The sequence below is a fragment of the Pantherophis guttatus genome, chromosome 12 (assembly GCF_059756535.1).
Source record: "Pantherophis guttatus breed Tessera chromosome 12, ASM5975653v1, whole genome shotgun sequence".
NCBI classification, from domain to species: domain Eukaryota; kingdom Metazoa; phylum Chordata; class Lepidosauria; order Squamata; family Colubridae; genus Pantherophis; species Pantherophis guttatus.
In genome coordinates, this window is record NC_142074.1 from 20,104,668 (window position 1) to 20,125,016 (window position 20,349).

Here is a 20,349-nt window from a genome sequence, read left to right on the forward strand (position 1 = left end):
TCAACCATTTTTGCTGTGGTTCCATGAACCTTTCAAGGGCGGTAAGGGCTGTGGTGACACAGTGATTAGAATGCGGTATTGCAGACTAACTCTGCCTACAGTCAGGAGTTCGATCCTGACCGGCTTAAGGTTGACTCAGCCTTCCATCCTTCCGAGGTCAGTAAAATGAGGACCCAGATATGCCTGACTCTGTAAACCACTCGGATAACATTTTAAAGCACTGTGAAGATACCTTCATAGTGCTTTACAGCATTCTCTGAGTGGTTTATGTAAGTCTAAATGCTACTGCTGTTGCTAACTCTGCCCACTGCCTGGAGTTCGATCCTAACCGGCTCATGGTAGACTTAGCCTTCCACTCTTCCGAGGACCCAGATTGTTGAGGGCAATATGCTGACTCTGTAAACAGCTTAGAGAGGGCAGTAAAACACTATGAAGTGGCATATAAGTCTAAGCGCTGTTGCTATGGCTATTATGGTCTGTATGGTGGGTCTCAACCAGCCAAGGCCAACCCAGTAGGGCAAGTTCTCCCTGTCGGTTCAATAAAGAAAGGAGGAAGAAGAGGAGGCTGTCCAATGGAAGAAGCTACAAGGCAAGTGAGGGACCTGACCTTGAGGGATTCAAGACGGTCTCCATGACAAAGTTCTTTGTCCCCCCCAATGCATCAAATAACAGCTTTGCCGATTACTCTTGACTAAGGTACCCGACTGTGGTGCATTGAGGCTGACCTTGGAGTCACCGCCCCCGCTGCCGCACTCTCCTTTGTCGTACCACCATTTGTTTTTCAATTTGTCCAACAGGCCTTGCTCATTCAGTTTTAATACTGCCAGGTTTACAGCATTTCTTGAAACGATAAAACATAACTCGTAAGAATAATGCAGCGATGCTCGGTTAAAGGTGTTTCAAACGCAGAAGGAAAGGAGCGGAAGGACAAATTGGCCAGAAAGAAGAAGAAGGAAAAAAAAAAAACTTTGATTTGGTCTGTTTTTTTAAAAAAATTGGATTTTTTGGGGGGGGGGGTGATCAGTGGATTCTGGTTTTAAAGTACTTTGGTTTGGGGTTTTTAAAGCAGGGTGTCATTTTTTTTACCCACAGGGAGGTGGCGCTAGAGAGCGTGGATTTGTTACAGCAAATGGCGGGGTAAAGTTGGAAGGATCCATTTGCTGAAAACCCCGAGGGGTGCAGGATGGGGGGAGACTGTCTTCAGAGAGAGAGAAAGGAAGGAAGGAAAAAAGGAGGAAGGGGAAGAAAAAAAAAAAGGAAAAACACAACGAGAATACCACCGCATGCAATTTAAGGTTCATTACATAGGGTGGTTTTAAATTCGGGCTTTGAACATTTCAATTGAGAGGGGGAAAAAAGCCACTGGACGGTCAAATTAAACAAACAAACAAACAAACAGCAACCATCCGGAGGGACAACACGGAGAGAACATTTAGGGGGGGAAAAATATAATATATGGATGCATTCAGGTCAACAAAACCGTAATTTACCATCGTATTTAACTCCATGGAATACTGTTTTTTTAAGATTTTGTTTTTTGTTTTTTTTTTTAAAAAAAACTGTTTATGTTTACCTCAAATCCACAAGAAAGAAAAAAAAAAAGAAAAAAAGACAACACAATACATCAGGGTAGGTGGAATACTATAACAACATGGAGATTGTTATATTATTCCACCCACCTTAATGCTGAGCCTTTAGGAGTTGCTACACCATAGCCTTTGGAATCCAGGTTCCCACCAACTTTCATTGTGTCACAGGGCTTTCGCTGTTCAATGTACTCATTCATGGTGGATTCGAGCAGGAATGCAAACTTTCCCTTTGATTTCCTCACGCGGGCCACCCCGTCGGCCGTGGTTTTGGCAAACACCGAGGGCTCTGCTGACTTCATGTACGACCACATTTTCTCATAGACAGCAATTTTGGATCTCTGAGAGGGAGAGAGGGGGAGAGGGAGGGAGGGAGAAAGGGAGAGGGAGAGAGAGAGAGAGGAAGAGGGAAGGAGAGGGAGGGAGGGAGAGAGTGGGAGAGAGGGAGAGGGGAGACAGGAAGAGGGAGAGAGAGGGAGGGAGGGAGAGAGAGTGGGAGAGGGAGAGAGAGTGGGAGAGAGGGAGAGGGGAGAGAGGGAGAGGGAGAGAGGGAGGGAGGGAGGGAGAGAGAAGAAGAGGGAGAGAGGGGGAGAGGAAGAAGGAGGGAGGGAGAGAGAGAAGGAGAGGGAGAGAGGTAAGATAGGAAGAGGGAAGGAGAGGGAGGGAGGGAGAGAGTGGGAGAGAGGGAGAGGGGAGAGAGGAAGAGGGAGAGGGAGGGAGGGAGGGAGAGAGTGGGAGAGGGAGAGGGAGTGGGAGAGAGGGAGAGAGGAAGAGGGAGAGAGAGGGAGGGAGAGAAGAAGAGGGAGAGGGGGGAGAAGAAGGAGGGAGGGAGAGAGAGAAGGAGAGGGAGAGAGGTAGGGAGATAGGAAGAGGGAAGGAGAGGGAGGGAGAGAGAGAAGGAGAGAAAGGGAGGGAGAGAGAGGAAGAGAGAAGGAGAGAGAGGGAGGGAGAGAGAGAAAGAGAGGGAGAAAGTGGGGAGAGGGAGAAGGAGGGAAAGGAAGAGAGAGGGGAGAGAGGGAGAGGGGGAGTGAGTGAGAGAGAGAGAGAGATTATTTATTTATATATATATACTTCCTTTACTATTTTTACAAAGAACTTAATGCGCGAACCTATCCGACACATCTTCCTCCTCCTATTTGCATAGAATTTGCAGAGATGGCACCATCAACTTGTTTGATTAAGGAAAAGGCAATCACTGCAATTTATGGCTCTCTTTTTTATATATACTGAAAATGCGGGAGGGGGGGAGGAATTTGTCATTTATGGCTTGGATAGTTAGAAAGGATAGAGTTTGGAAAGAAGGGATCCATGATACATGACCTCCAAGGTCCCTTCCAACTCCGTTGCTGTGACTTCCATTATGATCTGACCAGGGGGGGAGGGAAATGCTTGCTCTCAAAAACGAACCCCTCCCCTGTAGTTTGAGCCAGCATTCCTATCCAAATCTCCTTTACATCTTTAAAAAGTCATCTGATGGCCTTTTAATGGCCGTTAGATTTGGACGGACCAAAAAGGGGTTTTAATCAGCTAATGTACTTTGCTGGCTGCACACTGTGCCCTTAATTAAAAGCGATATATTTTCTTCTAACAAGTTACCTATTCATGTGACTTATTCAGCCCAGTTATATAAAGAATACAGTAAGTTAGGGGGCAGGAAAAAAAGAAGAAGAAGAAGAAGATATGAAAGCCTAGTTGTTTCGGGCAATGTCATTACCATTATCTCATGGTTGCTCTCCCAAAAGTAGAACACTGAAACAGCACATGATTGGCTTCCCGCGGGCATTGGCTGGATTTGCTACTGTGACGCTTCCCAGCTTCCAACTTAACCTGTTAGCTGATTTCTGCTTCCCAATCCAGACTGGGTGGAGGTCGCAGTGCAGGGTAGCCAGTTATGGATATTGTCAGGTCTCCTATCTTTGGCCGGGCACCTCACTGGCATCCTGCCGTCAAAGGCTGGGGGTGGGGGGGGGGAGGAAGGTATAAGGCAGTGATGGCTAACTTTTTTTGCCATTGCATGCCAAAAGCGGGGGGAGCGCAGGGGGTCATGCACATACCCATAATTCAATATGCCCCATCCCCCCGAACTCCCCCCATGTTTGGCACGTGATGGCATGGTGGGCCCGGTAGGACTGTTTTTCGCCCTCCCCAGGCTCCAGAGCCTTTCTAGGAGCCTGGGGAGGGTGAAAACAGCCTTCCCCACCCCAATGGAAACCCTCCGGAAGGCCAGAAACAGCCTGTTTCCCAACTTCCGATGGGCTCGGAAGGCCCGAAAATCAGTTGGCCAGTGTGCACATGCGCGCCGGACCTGAGCTAGGGCAACGCTCATATGTCCACCGATATGGCTCCACGTGCCACCTGTGGCACACATGCCATAGATTCGCCATCGTGGGTATAGGGGAACCAGCGGGCAATAAACCTTGATGGTTAGGTGGTGGGAAATCGAGAAGGGGAAATGACAGCTTGATGAAGAACAGGGAAGCTCAGAACCCATTTGCACCCGCGCCCAAGGCCATGTACCCCAGTGATGGGTTGCCCCCCGGTTCGCACCGGTTCTATAGAACTGGTAGTAAAACCGGCAGGAGGCTCCGCCCACTGACCCTGATGTCATCAGAATGCTTCTGCGCATGTGCAGAAGAGCGCGCGGCTCCGTTGTGAACCGGTAGTAAAGGTAAGTAGAACCCACCCCTGATGCACCCTGAGAAAGAATGTGGATAACCCCAAACATCTCAACATTCTCAAAACACCCAGACGAATCTTCATTGGCTGAAGATGGACTGGTCACGGGGGTGGGGGTGGGGGGAGGGCTGGGATGCGGGGAAACATTTTGTATCTTTTTTTGCGCAGGAAACTCAGTTCTAGACTGATTTTACTGCAACCGTCTTCTTTTAGTAAAAGAACCTATCACTTCAGCTAATTGGAGTCGAGGGTCTTTCTTTTCTAAGAGATCGGACCGGGGCAGGTCTGACAGTATGGACAGTCTCATCACTTCAGTCACTAGCTGAGCAGACGAGAACACATACTCTATGTATAACCTGCTCTTTCTGCCCTGATCAGTGTATGTTTGACGACCTCATGGCAGTGTGACAGAATGCAATTAAAGTTGCTCTTTCCTGGGCTAGATCTGTTTAACTTGCACATACTTTAATCTGGTATTTTATATTTTAAATTTTACATCAGATAGCATGCCTCATTTTAATGCTTCTGACATGAATAAACTGTCGGGTTCTGGTGTATAAAGAAAACGCCACACACACAAATGATGGTTTGAATCCTTTTCCGGCACAGACTAACATCCATAAAGCAATCCATAAAGAGCCTTGATAGTACAGTGGTTTAGTGCACCCTGTTATTAACACAGCTGCCTGCAATTTCTGCTGGTTCGAATCTCTCCAAGGCTCAAGGTTGACTCAGCCTTCCATCCTTTCTAAGGTAGGTAAATTGAGGACCCAGTTTGTGGGGGCAATAAGCTGACTTTGTATAAATATACAAAAGGATGAAGGCTATTGCTGAGCACATTGTAAGCCGCCCTGAGTCTCCGGAGAAGGGCGGCATATAAATCAAATTAAAAAAAAAAAATACAGGAAGATTTTGTTGGAGTTAATGCTTTGAGCTCCCCACCATCTTATAAAGCTTTATCAGCCAGGTGACTCTTAACCTGGCTCCTCCCCACTCATTAATCATTGTTCCATTAGATACCACAATTAGGCATTACTCCCGCACGCTCCCAGCTCATTGGCCACTCCTCCAGATTGGCCAGCATTCCAGCCATTTCATTATTACACCCGTTTCCAAACTTCTTATAAATTTAAAAATAAATAAATAAATAAATAAATAAATAAATAAATAAATAAATAAATAAATAAATAGTGTGCCGGTGGGTGTCGCACATTGCCAGTTGTGAGACATTTTGAGTGAGAGGGAGCCGCAGCAGAGGGGTGAAAGAGCCACATGCGGCTCAAGAGCCGCAGGTTGCTGACCCCTGGGGTAGGTGGATAGAAGGTTGTTAGAAGGCCATCGCTTACAACGAACTTTGCAATTGTGACAGGAGATGCAAATTGCTCTATCCCTTTTTATTCCCCCCCCAGGTTGTGTTCTCAATGGAAATGATCTTTTTTTTTTTTCTTGGTGCTCCTTCAGCTAGGAAGAAACGTTTTCTCCATTTGTAAAGCTGAGAAAAATGTCACAATTTCCCCTCACAAAATGGCAACAGCTTGAGGCAAAGAAGCTTGCTTGACTCTCAAGGCTGTGATCTCAGCATGAACTAGCAACCGATCTTGAACCCGCAGCTTTCTTCTCCAGAGGGAAGCAAAATTTCACAGAAAAGCACATCGGTCAGGCTTAAGGACCGGGCCTAATTTGATCCGGCCAGGCCTAATTGGTCAATTATAAAGCCAACGTAGGCAGACCCATGAGGATTACGGGTCCGAAGCTCACGACAGAAAAGGATCTTACGGAAAGAAAAAGGAGATAAAAAGAGATTTCCTTGTCAAGGCCCAGATTACAAATTTGATCCCATTTTCAAAGAGAGGCAAATGTCTTCCGTTCTCCGTCATGTCAGGACAAAACGAGTGGCGAAATCAGGCTGAATATTGGCATCCGCTATTGATCGCAATTAATAGCACACCTCCTTCGTCAATGTTAATGTGGCCCAAAAAAGCAACGAGGGCAATTTTGTCAGCGTTAAAACCGCTAGGATCAAAACAGATGGCTTGCAGGTTCTTTGCTTCGGAAAGAGACACGAAAAACGGGTGTTATTTGCCGGGTCTACATTTTACAGGGAAAAATCGAATAGTGAGAATTCAGGGCAGACATTCTCAAGCAGGTGGAATGCCTGACCGAAAGCATTTAGATCCTAACGGCTGTCATCGCCTTAGAATGATGGGGACGGTGCCAGTCATGGAAAACAGGTTGCTATCTGGATCGTGGCCCAGGACTGGGGCGAATAAAATTCATTACCATCTGTTCAATTCAAAATAAATTGCTGGGGGAAAGTCTCGTCTCCACTGTCTTTATTTCTTCTCTTTACAAAAATAATGACAAGTAACAGAAAACATAACTTTTGTGGTCTTTCTAAGAATGCAGGGTTGGCTTATGCTTCTGCCAATGCTGGAGAAGATCTATCTATCTATCTATCTATCTATCTATCTATCTATCTATCTATCTATCTATCTATCATCTATCTATCTATCATTCATCATCATCATCATCATCATCATCATCATCACTTTATTGTCATTGTATGTGTATACACAATATACCCATACAACGAAATTCACTTAACACCCAAAGACCAGATCTAACACACATAACAATCCCCAAACACACTACCACCCACCATAAATTCCCCACCCCTAAACCACCCAAACATCCACACAACAGACCTAGTAATGCTGTCCAACAGCTCACTGATGGTGGCCCTTTAGTTCATTGTTGAGTGCAATTATAGCTCTAGGATAAAAACTATTTGGAAAACGTGTGGTCCGAGTTTTAGTTGTTCTGTATCTTCTGCCAGAAGGCAACAGTCCAAAAAGATTTATTTATTTGAGTTTTATCCCATCTCTGTTAATATATAAGTAACTCAAGGTAGTGAAGATAATAATGTTCCTTCCTCCTCTTGTTTTCCCCACAACAATCCTGTGAGGTGGGTTGAGCTGAGAGAGAGAGGGATTGGCCCAAAGTCACCTAGCCAGCTTTCATGCCTAAGGCAGGACTAGAACTCACTGTCTCCTGGTGATGGGCTCAAAGTCACCCAGCTGGCTTCCAGCCTGAGATGGAACTACAACTCTCAAGTCACATAGTGATTAGCCCAAAGTTACCCAGCTGGATTTCATGCCTAAGGCAGGACTAGAACTCACTGTCTCCTGGTGATGGGCTCAAAGTCACCTATCCGGGCTTCCAGCCTGAGGTGGGACTAGAACTCTCAAGTCACATGGTGATTGGCCCAAAGTTACTCAGCTGGTTTTCATGCCTAAGGCAGGACTAGAACTCACTATCTCCTGGTGATAGGTTCAAAGTCACCCAGCTGGCTTCCAGCCTGAGATGGAACTAGAACTCTCAGTCACATGGTGATTGGCCCAAAATCACCTAGCCAGTTTTCATGCCTAAGGCAGGACTAGAACTTCTGGTGATTGGTCTAAAATCTTGGTGCTCCTGGTGATTGGTCCAAAATCACCCAGCCTATGCCTAAAATGGAAAGCTTGTTCTAGTTTTATTTTTTTAACCATTGACCCCATGCTTATTCTTACTCAAATTTGTCATGGCTTCAGGGTCAAGAACTCAGCAAAATCCTCGAATATCATGAAGTCCTTCAAAACGGAAAGAAAACCATCAACATCTGTGATCGGGCGCTAGCCAGGATCCCCATAAGAGACCTTCCATAGTTAAGACTCAGAAAATGACCTTCCTGTAACCTCTGCGTTGTCTTAACTGCACCAAGCTGTGAGACGTCTGAAGGGGCCAGAGACTCTGTAAATTTAGAAGAAGCAGCAGCAGGCTGAATGGAGCTAAAAATGCCCCGGCTTAACCAACCGTAAAACTTTAATAGTTCACAAAGAGACGCAAAAACACCTCGTATATTAGCAGCTAATTCAGTTTGTAACTCCACGTGCGGAGCTCTCCAAGGTCCTGAAAAAATGCCACGATTCGCTGGAATCCAGATGGTTATTTCTTCCATTCACTTTGGGCACGTTGGCATTATACTGACAGAAACATCTGTTCTCTCAGGTTGCTGCCTCAACTCCCTGCACCGAGATGTCCTGATCAATCAATCCACAGTCAAGTTTTACAATCATTTAACGACAGATGCTGGAGGCATCTACTTCCTAGATGCATCTACTTCCTAGTTTTAATCCCATTTCTCCAGAATGTAGAGTGGGGTTTCTCAGCCTAACAGACAGATTAGCAGAGTTGGAAGGGACCTTATAGGTCATCTAGTCCAGCCCCCTGCCCAAGCAGGAGACCCTACAGTGGTGAGGGCGAATCTATGGCACGCATGCCACAGGTGGCACACGTAGCCATATCGGTGGGCATGCAAGATCAGCTCTGGTGCGCATGTGTGTGCTAGCTAGCTGATTTTTGGGCCTTCTGGGCCCACCAGAAGTAGGGAAACAGGCTGTTTCCTGCCTCTAGAGGGCCTCGGGGTGGTGGTGGGGAAAGCCCGTTTTTTGCTCTCCCCGGCTTCCAGAGCCTTTCAGGGGGCCGGGGAGGGCAAAAATGGCTTCCCCTTGGAGGCCCTCTGGAGGCTGGAAACAGCCCGTTTGCCAACTTCTGGTGGGCTCAGAAAGCCTGAAAATCAGCTGTTGGCAGAAATTGGCAAACAGGCCATTTTTGGCCTCTGGAGGGCCTCTTGGGGGGGGGAGGCTGTTTTTGCCCTCCCCAGACTCCTTGAAAGGCTCTGGAGCCTGGGGAGAGCAAAAAATGGTCCTATCGTGCCATCGTGTGCCAGGAGTGGGGGGAGCACAGGGGCAGGGTGCATAGAATTATGGGTGTGGGCATGCACGCGTGCGACAAACCCCCCCAGCTCCTGGCATGCGATGGCAAAAAGGTTAGCCATCACTGCCTTACACCAACCTTGACAACTTGTAGAGGTGTTGGACTTCGATTCCCAGGATTCCCATGCTGGCTGAGGAATTCTGGGAGTTGAAGTCCACACGTCTTCCAGTAGCCAAGGCTGAGAAAAACCGATGTTGAGAGCTGATGCAGAATGAAAAGGAAAAAAAAAATCTACAGTGAAGTTATGGAGTCGTAACCAACTCATCTTCCTCAAGTCATCGTACAGCTATGGTGTGTGTGTGTGTGTGTGTGTGTGTGTGTGTGTGTGTGGGTGAGTGTGACAGAGACTGGGAGGGCAGAAATCACCCAGAGATAGAATGCCTAGAGGCGTCTTTAGGACATTTTCCCAATCACAGAATTAATTAACTCCGTAGTCCATTATTTAGAAGATAGAGCATGCCAGACATGCTAATTTAAACCACCCAAAACAACAACAACAACAACAAAAAAGTTTGGGTCAATTTGGGGCTAAATTTAATTCCTTCCAAGTTAATTAGCAAGGACATTTGACTCAGTTTTCCTGTTTGTATATCACTTCTACAGTAATCTTGCTAAGCGTAAGAGTGTGGGGGCAAACAGGCTGATAGATATAAATACTTAGCTATCTTCACTGACGTTCTCAACCAGGCCAGAAAACTTGCTGTCTGTTAAACCAAAGTACTGGAGAAAAAGAGCAGATGAGAGATAGGAATCTGGCAAATATATCTAGTCACCATCAGGGTTGAAGGTCATCTATTGGTTGGAATGGAACAACTCACCACAGTTATTTTGCTATGACCAATTGGCCACAGCCAATGCACCGTGGCCAACTTGTAGCCCTGATGGTGCTCCTGATAAAGTTAGAATAGAATAGAGCTGGAAGGACCTTGGAGGTCTTTTAGTCCAGCCCCCTGCTCAACCTCCAGTGATGAAGTACCACAATTTCTGAAGGCGAGTTGTTCCATTAGTTAATTGTCCTCACTGTTAGGAAGTTTCTCCTTAATTCCAGGTTGCTTCTCTCTTTGATTAGTTTCCATTCATTGTTTCTTGTCCTGCTCTCTGGTGCTTTGGAATATAACTTGTCCCCCTCATCTTTGTGGCAGCCCTTCAAATACCAGGATACTGGGATATTGATCTTCATGCTTCAGGTGTAGAATTAGGCTTAGGAGCTCTGGCCCCGTGTGTTTCCAGTCACAGATCCTTTCTTAATGGAGTAGAAAATAGGTACTCAGTGGGTTCCAGTTGACAGGATTATGTTCACAAATTAGCCAGCTACAATTCAGTCAAGTGTATTCAGAAACCCAGGTTTTTAATCTTTACTTTCTGGTTGAGTCAGCCACACGCAAAACGGGGTTAACTGTTGTTAAACAATGTTGTCTGGAACTCACCAACATTGAAAAATAATGAAAATGTTTTTAAATTCCTTTCATCTAAGAAAAAAAAAAACAAACCTGTTAAGGGTTTCAGGATGGATTGCTGTTTGAAGCAAAGGTGGCGATGAAGGTAGAGTTACACAGCGAAGGAAATGTTGCATGGAAAAAGAAAATGGTTACAATTCTCCAATTCTCAATTTAACAGATGTCAATTTCCTGGACTCTGGATTCCAGAGGGGGAAAAAACATCTCTGTACTTTATCTTCCTATGCCTGTACAACTTCCTATTCATTATTTTAAGCGTGCATAAAATATATAAAATATGCATGTGTAAAATCTCGTTTGCTATTTGACACATCAGCAAACCTCCATTCAGTTTTTAACAGACATTCTGCATTCTCTTTTCATCTCATTTGTCTATTTAAACGGAGAGTTTACTTGCAATTGAAGTGACTGGCAGGGCAAATTACCACCACCAAGGAAGCACTAATTTTAAAGTGCATAATTTATCTCTGAACTGATTGCTATCCCCTGTGATGCAGGCCATCCTTTTAAACCTGCTTTGAAAGGGGACGGACCAAATGTGTGCCACAGATAATGATAGCAGGAGTATTCATGTTCAGAGACGGTCTTTCCAGAGTTGCTATGGCGCCTCAGCATTTAGTAATATATTTATAAGTCACCATGCATTTTCAGCTTATGAGCTTCCTAAAGTTGTCTCTATATTGTTGTGGCCAAAGGAGCTGGCAGCAGATTCGGACAGTGAGGAGGTTGGGGAGGAACATGGGCCAGTCCTGGAGTCTGGGGAAGGCTCTGATGAGGGCTCTGCATCGGAGGCAGAGAGGGAGCCAGGGCCGTATGCCAGTTATCAGCTGCCTTGGGAGTCAGATATCAGTGAGACAGACGAACAGCTGGAGCCTGTTCCCAGGGTGCGCATGCGCAGAGTTGCCAGACAAAGGGAACAGCTAAAGAACAAGGGTCGACTCAGTAGTAAAGCCACAGGTGGATGATGAATGGCCCCTCCCAGAGGGAATAAAAGAGGAGCGAAAGGGGAGTGGAGTTTGCAGGAGACAATTAGTTCACTTAATTGGTTCATGACTCTTCGTGACTCCTTGCCAAGTTTTGAAGATATCAGCCTGGCAGCTTCCCCAAGCCAGTTAATGTCTCTGACTGTAAATTCACCCTTGAAAGACTTTGCTGGATGCAAATGAGAAGAATTCACAGTAACTTAATAAAAAGGGTTTTTTGTCAGGACAAGGAGTCTGATTCGTGGTTTGGGGAAGCCTAGGTCAGAACCAGGGGTGAAATGTAAAATGGTTCTGGTTCTGTGGGCGTGGCTTGGTGGGAGGGGGGCAATGTGACTGGGTGGGCGTGGCCAACTTTAAAAAAAAAAACTTTTCAAAGCATTTTTTCTAATGCTTTGAAAAGCCTCTGGCGATCAGGCAACTCAGCTGGGATCGTCAGAGATTTTTCAAAGCATTTTTTTTAACCACGTCTTCGGTCAAGAGGTTGCAGAAAAAAATGCTTTGGAAAGCCTCTGACGATCCCAGCTAAGCTGCGTGATCATCAGAGGCTTTTTTTTTTACTTTTAAAAGCATTTTTTCATCAGAAGAGGTTGTAGAAAAAATGCTTTTAAAAGTTAAAAAAAAAAGCCTCTGATGATCGTGCGGCTCAGCTGGGCATGGTGGGAGGAGAGGCGCAGGGATTTTTGCTACCGGTTCTCCGAACCACCCACCACCATCGCTACCGGATCGGGTGATCCGGTCTGAACCGGGAGCATTTCACCCCTGGTCAGAACATATATGCTGTGCAAAACAGGTCAACAACAGTGGGGCGCATCGCTCCTTAAAGACGAGGCTGGCAATGTGAGACCACCACATTTGCGTAGTAATATAAACAATCACAGCCTGACTTTCTGCACGTATGGAGTCAAGTTCACTAGAAGATAAATAGACACACACACACATATAAACATACACACATACACACACGTGAGCACTACACGCGGTTCCAACTCAGTCTTCACCCCCAGGAAATTCTTGATGTAACTGCAATGGAATTTGGAGCACCCAAGCTTGGCCTGCCTCTCAGCTGTCAGACACAGAGAGACTTATTTTAGCTCTGCTGTCAGAGCACATTAATTTCAGCTCTCCCCCAACAGAAAACTCCGGGCTGGATTCCACTCTATTTCCCTTTACCCGTCATTTTGAATGCCAGATTCTCCTTGCTTGGAGGAAAACTGCCTCGGAATGGTTGACCCCTTTAATTGAGAGCAGATATGTTTAAAATATAAATCGTCTTTGTCCCCAAAATGAGACCCTTCCCGTTCACCTCTTCCTCCAAGAGGGGCTTCTGGAAGGGAAATGAGTGTCCGTGTTCATTCATGACACCTCCTTAGCTAGCAATTGTTCTTCCTCCCTTCCTCTTCCAATATAAATTGGAAAATAGCTGAAGGACAATGGAAAGCAATTCTCTGCCGATCAAGACAAGGTACCGTATTTTTCGGACTATAAGACGCACCAAAATTTCGAAGTGGTAAGCAAGAAGAAAAAAGTTTTTGCCCTCCCTGGCTCCCAGGAGCACTCTGCAGGCCTACCAAACCCTGTGCACATCCTGTTTTTCACAAAATCAAGGCACACAGAGGCTTTGGGAGGCCTGCAGAGTGCTCCTGGGGGCTGGGGAGGGCAAAAATGTGACGCATGGGGGATTTGGGAGGCCAAAAACGGGCCCATTTTTCACAAAAACGGGGGCATTTTTGCCCTCCTCAGCCCACAGGAGGACTCTGCAGGCCTCCCAAATCCTCTGCGCGCTCCATTTTTTTGAAAACTGGACCCCTTTTTTTGCAAAAATGTGACACATAGGGCGGGCTTTTGGAAGGCCAAAAATGGCTATATTTGGTGTATAAAATGCGCCAACATTTCCACCCTCTTTTATGGGGGGGGGGGGAAACTGTCTTATATTCCAAAAATATGGTAGCAGCTAAAGGAATATTTCTTATAATGGAATGTTATATTTAATGTGTAGTAAATATGTATATAAAATGTATTGATTATATGAATAAGTATGTCACAAACAAAATGTGTATGTATATAGTTGGCTGAAAGATAAATTGGATATTACTAAAAATGCCGCTATTGGAAAGCTGTAAAAGTGTAACTAAAAGAGCCGAGGTGGCGCAGTGGTTAGGGTGCAGTACTGCAGCTACTTCAGCTGACTGCTAGTTCAGCAGATCAGCGGATCAAATCTCACCGGCTCAAGGTTGACTCAGCCTTCCATCCTTCCGAGGTGGGTAAAATGAGGACCCAGATTGTTGGGGGCAATATGCTAATGCAATATGCTAATATTGCAATTACTGTAAATTCGAATCTCACCAGGCTCAAGGTTGACTCAGCCTTCCATCCTTTCTAAGGTAGGTAAAATGAGGACCCAGTTTGTGGGGGCAATAAGCTGACTTTGTATAAATATACAAAAGTATGAAGGCTATTGCTTAATGCATTGTAAGCCGCCCTGAGTCTCCGGAGACGGGCAGCATATAAATCAAATTAAAAAAAAAATGCAATATGCTAACTTTGTAAACCGCTTAGAGAGGGCTGTAAAGCACTATGAAGCAGTATAGAAGTCTAAACAACAACAATAACAACAACAACAACAACAACAATAATAATAATAATTTCAAAGATGTAAACATTGAATAAAAACAATTTAAAAAAATACTCCTTGCATGCTGGAACTGAGTTGGCTTTAGCAAATTTTCCTCCGTATCAAGTGGAACATGTCACATAAAACATTCTGACATTTGTCATATCCCAGGTAGCTACGGTCCCTCATCATAGACCAGGCTGTAGGACTATCAACACTTGTTCAGCATCTTCTGGACACCCAGAGCAGGCTCACCTGCAGACCAGGGGTAATATTCACTTACCTTCGCTACCGGTTCGCAAATGTGAGTGCCTGCGCCACCTCCATGCATGTGCAGGGCCTTCCGCGCATCCACAGTGCATTAAAAATGGAATGCAATGACATCCGGGTGGGTGGGCGGAGCCTCCCACAGCTGCCGCTACCAGTTTGCCCGAACCTGGATAGAACCACCACTGCTACAGACCCCAATCAGGACTTCATAACCCCTTGAAGGAAATGAAACACTTACTCTAAAGAATTCTTTGGTTGAACCAGAATCCAAAGTCCCGTAGGCGATCTCGGTCTGCTTAGCCAGATCTTCAGCGCTTTCAATGGGCGACACCATCCTTTCCACCGTGAGGAAGGCAGCCAGGTTGGCGGTGTAGGATGAGATGATGATGAGGGTGAAGAACCACCAAACGCCGCCAACGATTCGCCCTGAGAGAGACCTAAGAAATTGGAGAAGTGGTTACTTCGCTATATGCCAGTTTTCGGACTTCTGCAGGAAGAGAAATCCCACATGGTCCAAACAGAAGGGGAATAAAAAGAAAGAGAACTAATATTGGCGTTCTTGGAGTCTAGAAATTCACCGAGCATTTACATTCGCGGCATGGAAATGTCACAAGGCTGCATAGGTAGCCCTCCAATTACGACCACAATCGAGCCCGAATATTCATACGTTAAGTGAGCTTTGCCCCGTTTTACGATCTTTCCTGCCACAGCTGTTCAGTGGATGACTAAGGTTGTTAAGTTAGCAATACAGTTGCTAAGTAAATCTGGCCTCTTTATTGACCTGGCTTGTCAGAAGGTCTCAAAAGCGGATCAGGTGACACAGGGACACTGCAACTGTCATAAATATGAGTCCGTTGCACAAGCGTCTGAATTTTGATTCACGTGACCGGGGGCGGGGTGGTGGGGGTGGATGCTGCAACTGTCGTAATTGTAAAAAACGGTCACAAGTCACTTTTTTTCAGTGCCGTTGTAACTTCGAACAGGCCCTGAATGAACTGTTGTAAGTCGAGGACTACCTGTAATTTAAGTCTAGGATGAAGGACAAAATGAAAATGCTTGCTACCGCATCGCTAATGAAGTGCGTCCAACCCAGTTCATTTACCTAGGAGCGTGATGGCGAACCTATGGCACGCGTGCCACCTGTGGCACTCGGAACCATATCGGCAGGCACACGAGCGTTGCCCTAGCTTAGGTCCGGTACACATGTGTGCGCCGTCCAGCTGATTTTCGGGCCTTTGAGGCCCATCAGAAGTCGGCAAATGGGCCGTTTCCAGCCTCCGGAGGGCCTCTGGAGCCTGGGGAGGGCAAAAAACGGGCCTACCAGGCCCACTGTGCCATCACAGTGGGGGAAGCATGGGGGGGTCCATGTGCATGCACGGGGGGGCTCATTGAATTATGGGTGTGGGCACGCATGTGCGACCCCCCCTGTGCTATTGGCACACAATGGCAAAAAGGTTAGCCATCACTGACCTAGAATTTAATGCATCGTGAAAAACCAGAAACAGAGGAAAACCGAACAAACCAGCTAAGAGTCGGCTAAACCATGGCATAAACAGTTGAGCAAACGTGATTGCACCTCATTTAATAGGATATTTCGGGTCTGCTCTCGTTTCTGCCAAATCTCAGCATCCTGCTTTTAATGCTGAGTGGATCTCTTTGGACTCCAACCCTATTGGCTGCTGCAGCACTTCCTGTCCTCCTATTAGCATTTATCGGTAAAACGGAAATTCCCTTTGCCATTTTATGCGTCTAAAAAAAAAACAGAAAGAAAGAAAGAAAGAAAGAAAGAAAGAAAGAAAGAAAGAAAGAAAGAAAGAAAGAAAGAAAGCCAAGATTGTCTGCCACTCAAGTTTCTGTCCCATTTATCAGAATTCTGCATTCTTTTGCAGGGAGTGATGCCAGAGCCGGTTAGACATTAATTAGAGCGCTCGCCCGCCTGCAAGTCAAGATTGCAAAGCACAAATATTTATAATTTATAAACCTGATTTACGGACGTGGTGACCTAAGCTCCAGATTTCCCTTTTTCAGCTGGCAGCTCTCACAAGAGAGATGCGCAAACATCTTTATTTTTCTTCCACAGTACAGTAACTGCATTTAAAAATAAATAAATAAAAAGGCAAGATAGGAAAAACAAAAGACCGGCCACTTTTTTTCAACGCTTTTATGAAGGAGTATATTAAACCAGAGGTCCCAAGCTCCAGTCTATGGACCTGCACTGGGAGGGGAGATGTCAGAAATCAGGCCACGCAAACAAGCAAAGCCCCATCCTTGAGATGCAGGCAGCACGCAAAACCACACATCCTCCGGACCATGGAAAAAACTCTCTCCACAGAACCGGTCCCCGGTGCCCAAATGATTGTGGCCCACCATATGAAACAAGTAAAACCAACGCAACAACATGGTACAGGAATATTCCGTATTTTTCGGAGTATAAAACGCAGCTTAGTTTTGGGGGAGGAAAATAAGAATAAAGCTGATCGGCAGGTGGATCGGCCTCCTGGAATACCCCCCAATCAGCTGTTCCCAGAGGTGAATTTTAGCAACAGGTTCCTTGGTTGTGAGCTCTGTGCCTTGCTTTTTTTTTTTTTCTGCCTCTGAAACTTCTGAAACTCTGTTTCAGAAAAAAACTTTTTTCCTGCCTCTGAAAGCCTCCGAAACAGCTTCAGAAAAAAAGCCTCTGAAGCTCTGTTTGGGGGCTTTTTTTCTGAGGCTCTGTTTGGAAGCTTTTTTTCTGAAGCTCTGTTTGGGGACTTCTTTTCTGAAGCTTCATTTCTGATGCTTTTTTCAGCCTCTGAAACCTCCATTTGAGAAGCTGGGCAGGGCTACATTTGGAGTATAAGCTGAAGAGCCAGCGCTGTCCGAAGACGTCTCCGTGGTCATGTGGCCGGCATGACTCAACGCCAAAGGCGCATGGAACGCTGTTACCTTCCCACCACTATTTTTCTACTTGCATTTTTTACGTCCTTTTGAACTGCTACGTTGGCAGAAGCTGGGACAAGTCACAGGAGCTCACCCCATTACGCGGCACTAGGGATTCGAACCGCTGAACTGCCGACCTTTCGATTGACAAGCTCAGCGTCTTAGCCACTGAGCTACCACATCCCACAAAAGCAATTTTAGGATCACCCAAAAGGAGTTTAAACAACCCTTTACTTGCAGCGTCCATTACTTCGTATTGGATACCGGTTGGGTAAAAAAAATAAAAATAAAAAGAAGCAAGATCTAAATATCAACAGCAATTAAAGGATCAATAAGGGGATTTCAAAGATTATTGCCAAATCAAAGAGCACGGAGAGATATCTCGAGAGAAAGATTTAGGCTGTTGTGTGGCGTTAAAGTATTAAGATGCTATCAATGAGGGCAAAACCAAAAGATTATAGTAATTGTTATTGATAGAAGAGAATATAGATAGCTCAGGAAGAGGAGGAGAAGTGGCTGGGGAGTCCTTAATGTTGTCTAAGCTTAGTAATTTTCTTCCAGATGTTTTATTATACAATTGGGTAACACTATCAGTTCTAGAAGAGGGTGAGATTTGTGGAGTAAAGGGAGGAGGAGGAAGAGGAAGTGGAAGGAGCTGTGGAGTCCTTAATGCTGTCTAAACTTGGTATTTTTCTTGCAGACATTTCATTACCCAAGTAGGTAACATCATCAGTACTAAAAGGGAGCAGTGGCTTGCCCTTGTATATAAGGAGAGAACCAAGGACCCCAATGTATCTCTTGGGTAATAAAACAACAGCAAGAAAACAACCAAACTCAGAGAGCACTAAGGACCCCGGAGTAATTGTTATATTCTCTTTCTATAAATTACCTGGAACAGCATGAAATCTTAATTCTATATCACCAGCACATGGACACTCCTTTTCCGTCTTTGAAAATTGGCTTTGGGCTCCCCCTTCTAATTCCGTTTGCTTCAGTGGTGGGTTCGGCCCGGTTCTGCCGAGCTGGTAGGGGTGATGATATGATGTCACTGAACCGGTTCTGCCCCCCCTGCCCCCCCGCATTATTCTTACCTTTTATTTGGCCCCACCCCCAATCTATTGCTGCCTCCTGAGTCCCAGCTGATAGGCTAGAAGGAAAAAGCTGTTTAACTCTTGCCGCGAGGCTTCAAAGGGCCGCCCTACAGCTGATCAGTGTTAAAAGGCAGTGTGGTGGTAGACCGGTGCCTCCAAAAACAAATGAGTAGACCGGTGCCTACAAAAACAAATGGGTAAACCAGTGCCTCCAAAAACAAATGAGTAGACCGATGCTTCCAAAAACAAATGAGTAGACCGGTACAGCTCTGCAAGCAGTTAAAAGCCTGGTAGATCAGTACCTCTGCTAAATCCTAAAGAATTGTCACATGACCATCAAGCCACACCCACAAAATAAGCCACGCCCAGAGAACCAGTAGTAAAAACCGGTAAAAACCAGTTTGCTTCTACTGAAGTCATCAAGCATGGAACCTGGAGACCAGAAGCCACAAAGGGTTCCCCATATAATGGATTCCAGAAAATGCAAAAAAAAGTAAAGATACTAGCTGGGAAGCAAAGGAACGTGCTCAAACATCTCTGGGTCAGGTGATCCTCTACTTACAATTGGTAGCTTAATGACGGTTCAAAGTTAGGACAGATCCCCTCACCCCCCCCAAAATGGGACATAGTTGACTTCTGAGGTCAGTCCATCCCCGTGATCACATGATAATATTTTGGGCACTCAGCAACTGGCCCACATTTTCAGTCGCTTGCAGAACACGTACTTCTGCAACGATTAAAAATGTAAAAAATTTACATCTATTGCTCAAGGCAAACCAAAGCTTTATGGAACTCGGTAATCAGCCATAAAAATAACTTTCTGTCTATCTATCTTTCTTTTTTCCTTTAATTGAGCATTAAGTGCGAATTACATCCACGGAAGCCACAATCGTTTGCCGCGCAGTCCTCTGTAGATGGATTTTTCAGCCGGTTTCGATTAAATACCGGCCAAGAATTATTCTATAATTATTAATTCAATAATGACAATTGCTGTTCCATATAAAGCTTAGCTAGGAGGGCTGTTTGGTTGACTTCTCCATCTGGCCACAGCCCTAGATCTGCCTGCTATCTCTCCTTCGATGGTTAAATGCTCCTGCCTCTATTTAGACTCTGGATCCAGGCAAGGATCAGTGCAACCAGCTGAGACGCCCAGATAATAAGCCGAAGTGAAAATAATTATCAGTATGATCGCCTGACACGTTGAACAGAATGACGCCTAATGTCTGTGAACCAGATTTTTATAGTTTTGGAAACATCGTGGTTTGGTTTTGTTATATCAATAAATAAGAGATTTTTTTCCTTTCTCTTGCTTGGAGATAACCCGATCTCTTCCAGCCTATTGCTCAGGCCTCTACCTTTCCTTCCTTCCTTCCTTCCTTCCTTCCTTCCTTCCTTCCTTCCTTCCTTCCTTCCTTCCTTCCTTTCTTCCTTCCTTCCTTCCTTCCTTCCTTCCTTCCTTCCTTCCTTCCTTCCATCCATATCTGTCTGTCTGTCTGTCTATCTATCTATCTATCATTATCTATTTATCCTTATCATCCATCCATCCATCCATCCATCCATCCATCCATCCATCCATCCATATCTGTCTGTCTGTCTAGCTAGCTAGCATTATCATCTATCTATCATCTATCTATCCACTATCATTCATCCATCCATATCAGTCTGTCTGTCTATCATCCATCTATCTATCTATCTATCTATCTATCTATCTATCTATCTATCTATCTATCTATCTATCTATCTATCTATCTATTTACCATCCATGTCTGTCTGTCTGCCTGCCTGCCTGTCTATCATCTATCTACCTATCTATCTATCTATCTATCTATCTATCTATCTATCTATCTATCTATCATCTACCTAGCTACCTACCTACCTATCACCATCTATTCTTTATCATCCATCCATCCATCCATCCATCCATCCATCCATCCATCCATC

General features: G+C 45.3%; 1 protein-coding gene across 10 annotated transcripts in view; it reads right to left on the reverse strand.

Moving 5' to 3' along the window:
- GRIA3 (glutamate ionotropic receptor AMPA type subunit 3) overlaps positions 1-20,349 on the reverse strand; it is a 155,590-nt gene that overhangs the window by 26,878 nt on the left and 108,363 nt on the right. For 4 of the 10 annotated variants that reach the window (XM_087877445.1, XM_087877446.1, XM_060692142.2 and 1 more), the window contains exons 12-13: positions 14,637-14,835; positions 1,680-1,927 (exon numbers count right to left, since the gene is read on the reverse strand). In XM_087877445.1, the coding sequence (XP_087733571.1) occupies positions 1,680-1,927; positions 14,637-14,835 (447 nt within the window). Of the gene's footprint in view, positions 1-725; positions 841-1,679; positions 1,928-14,636; positions 14,836-20,349 lie in introns of all 10 variants that reach the window. The other 6 variants (XR_015729664.1, XM_087877447.1, XR_015729665.1 and 3 more) reach the window with 3 other exon arrangements.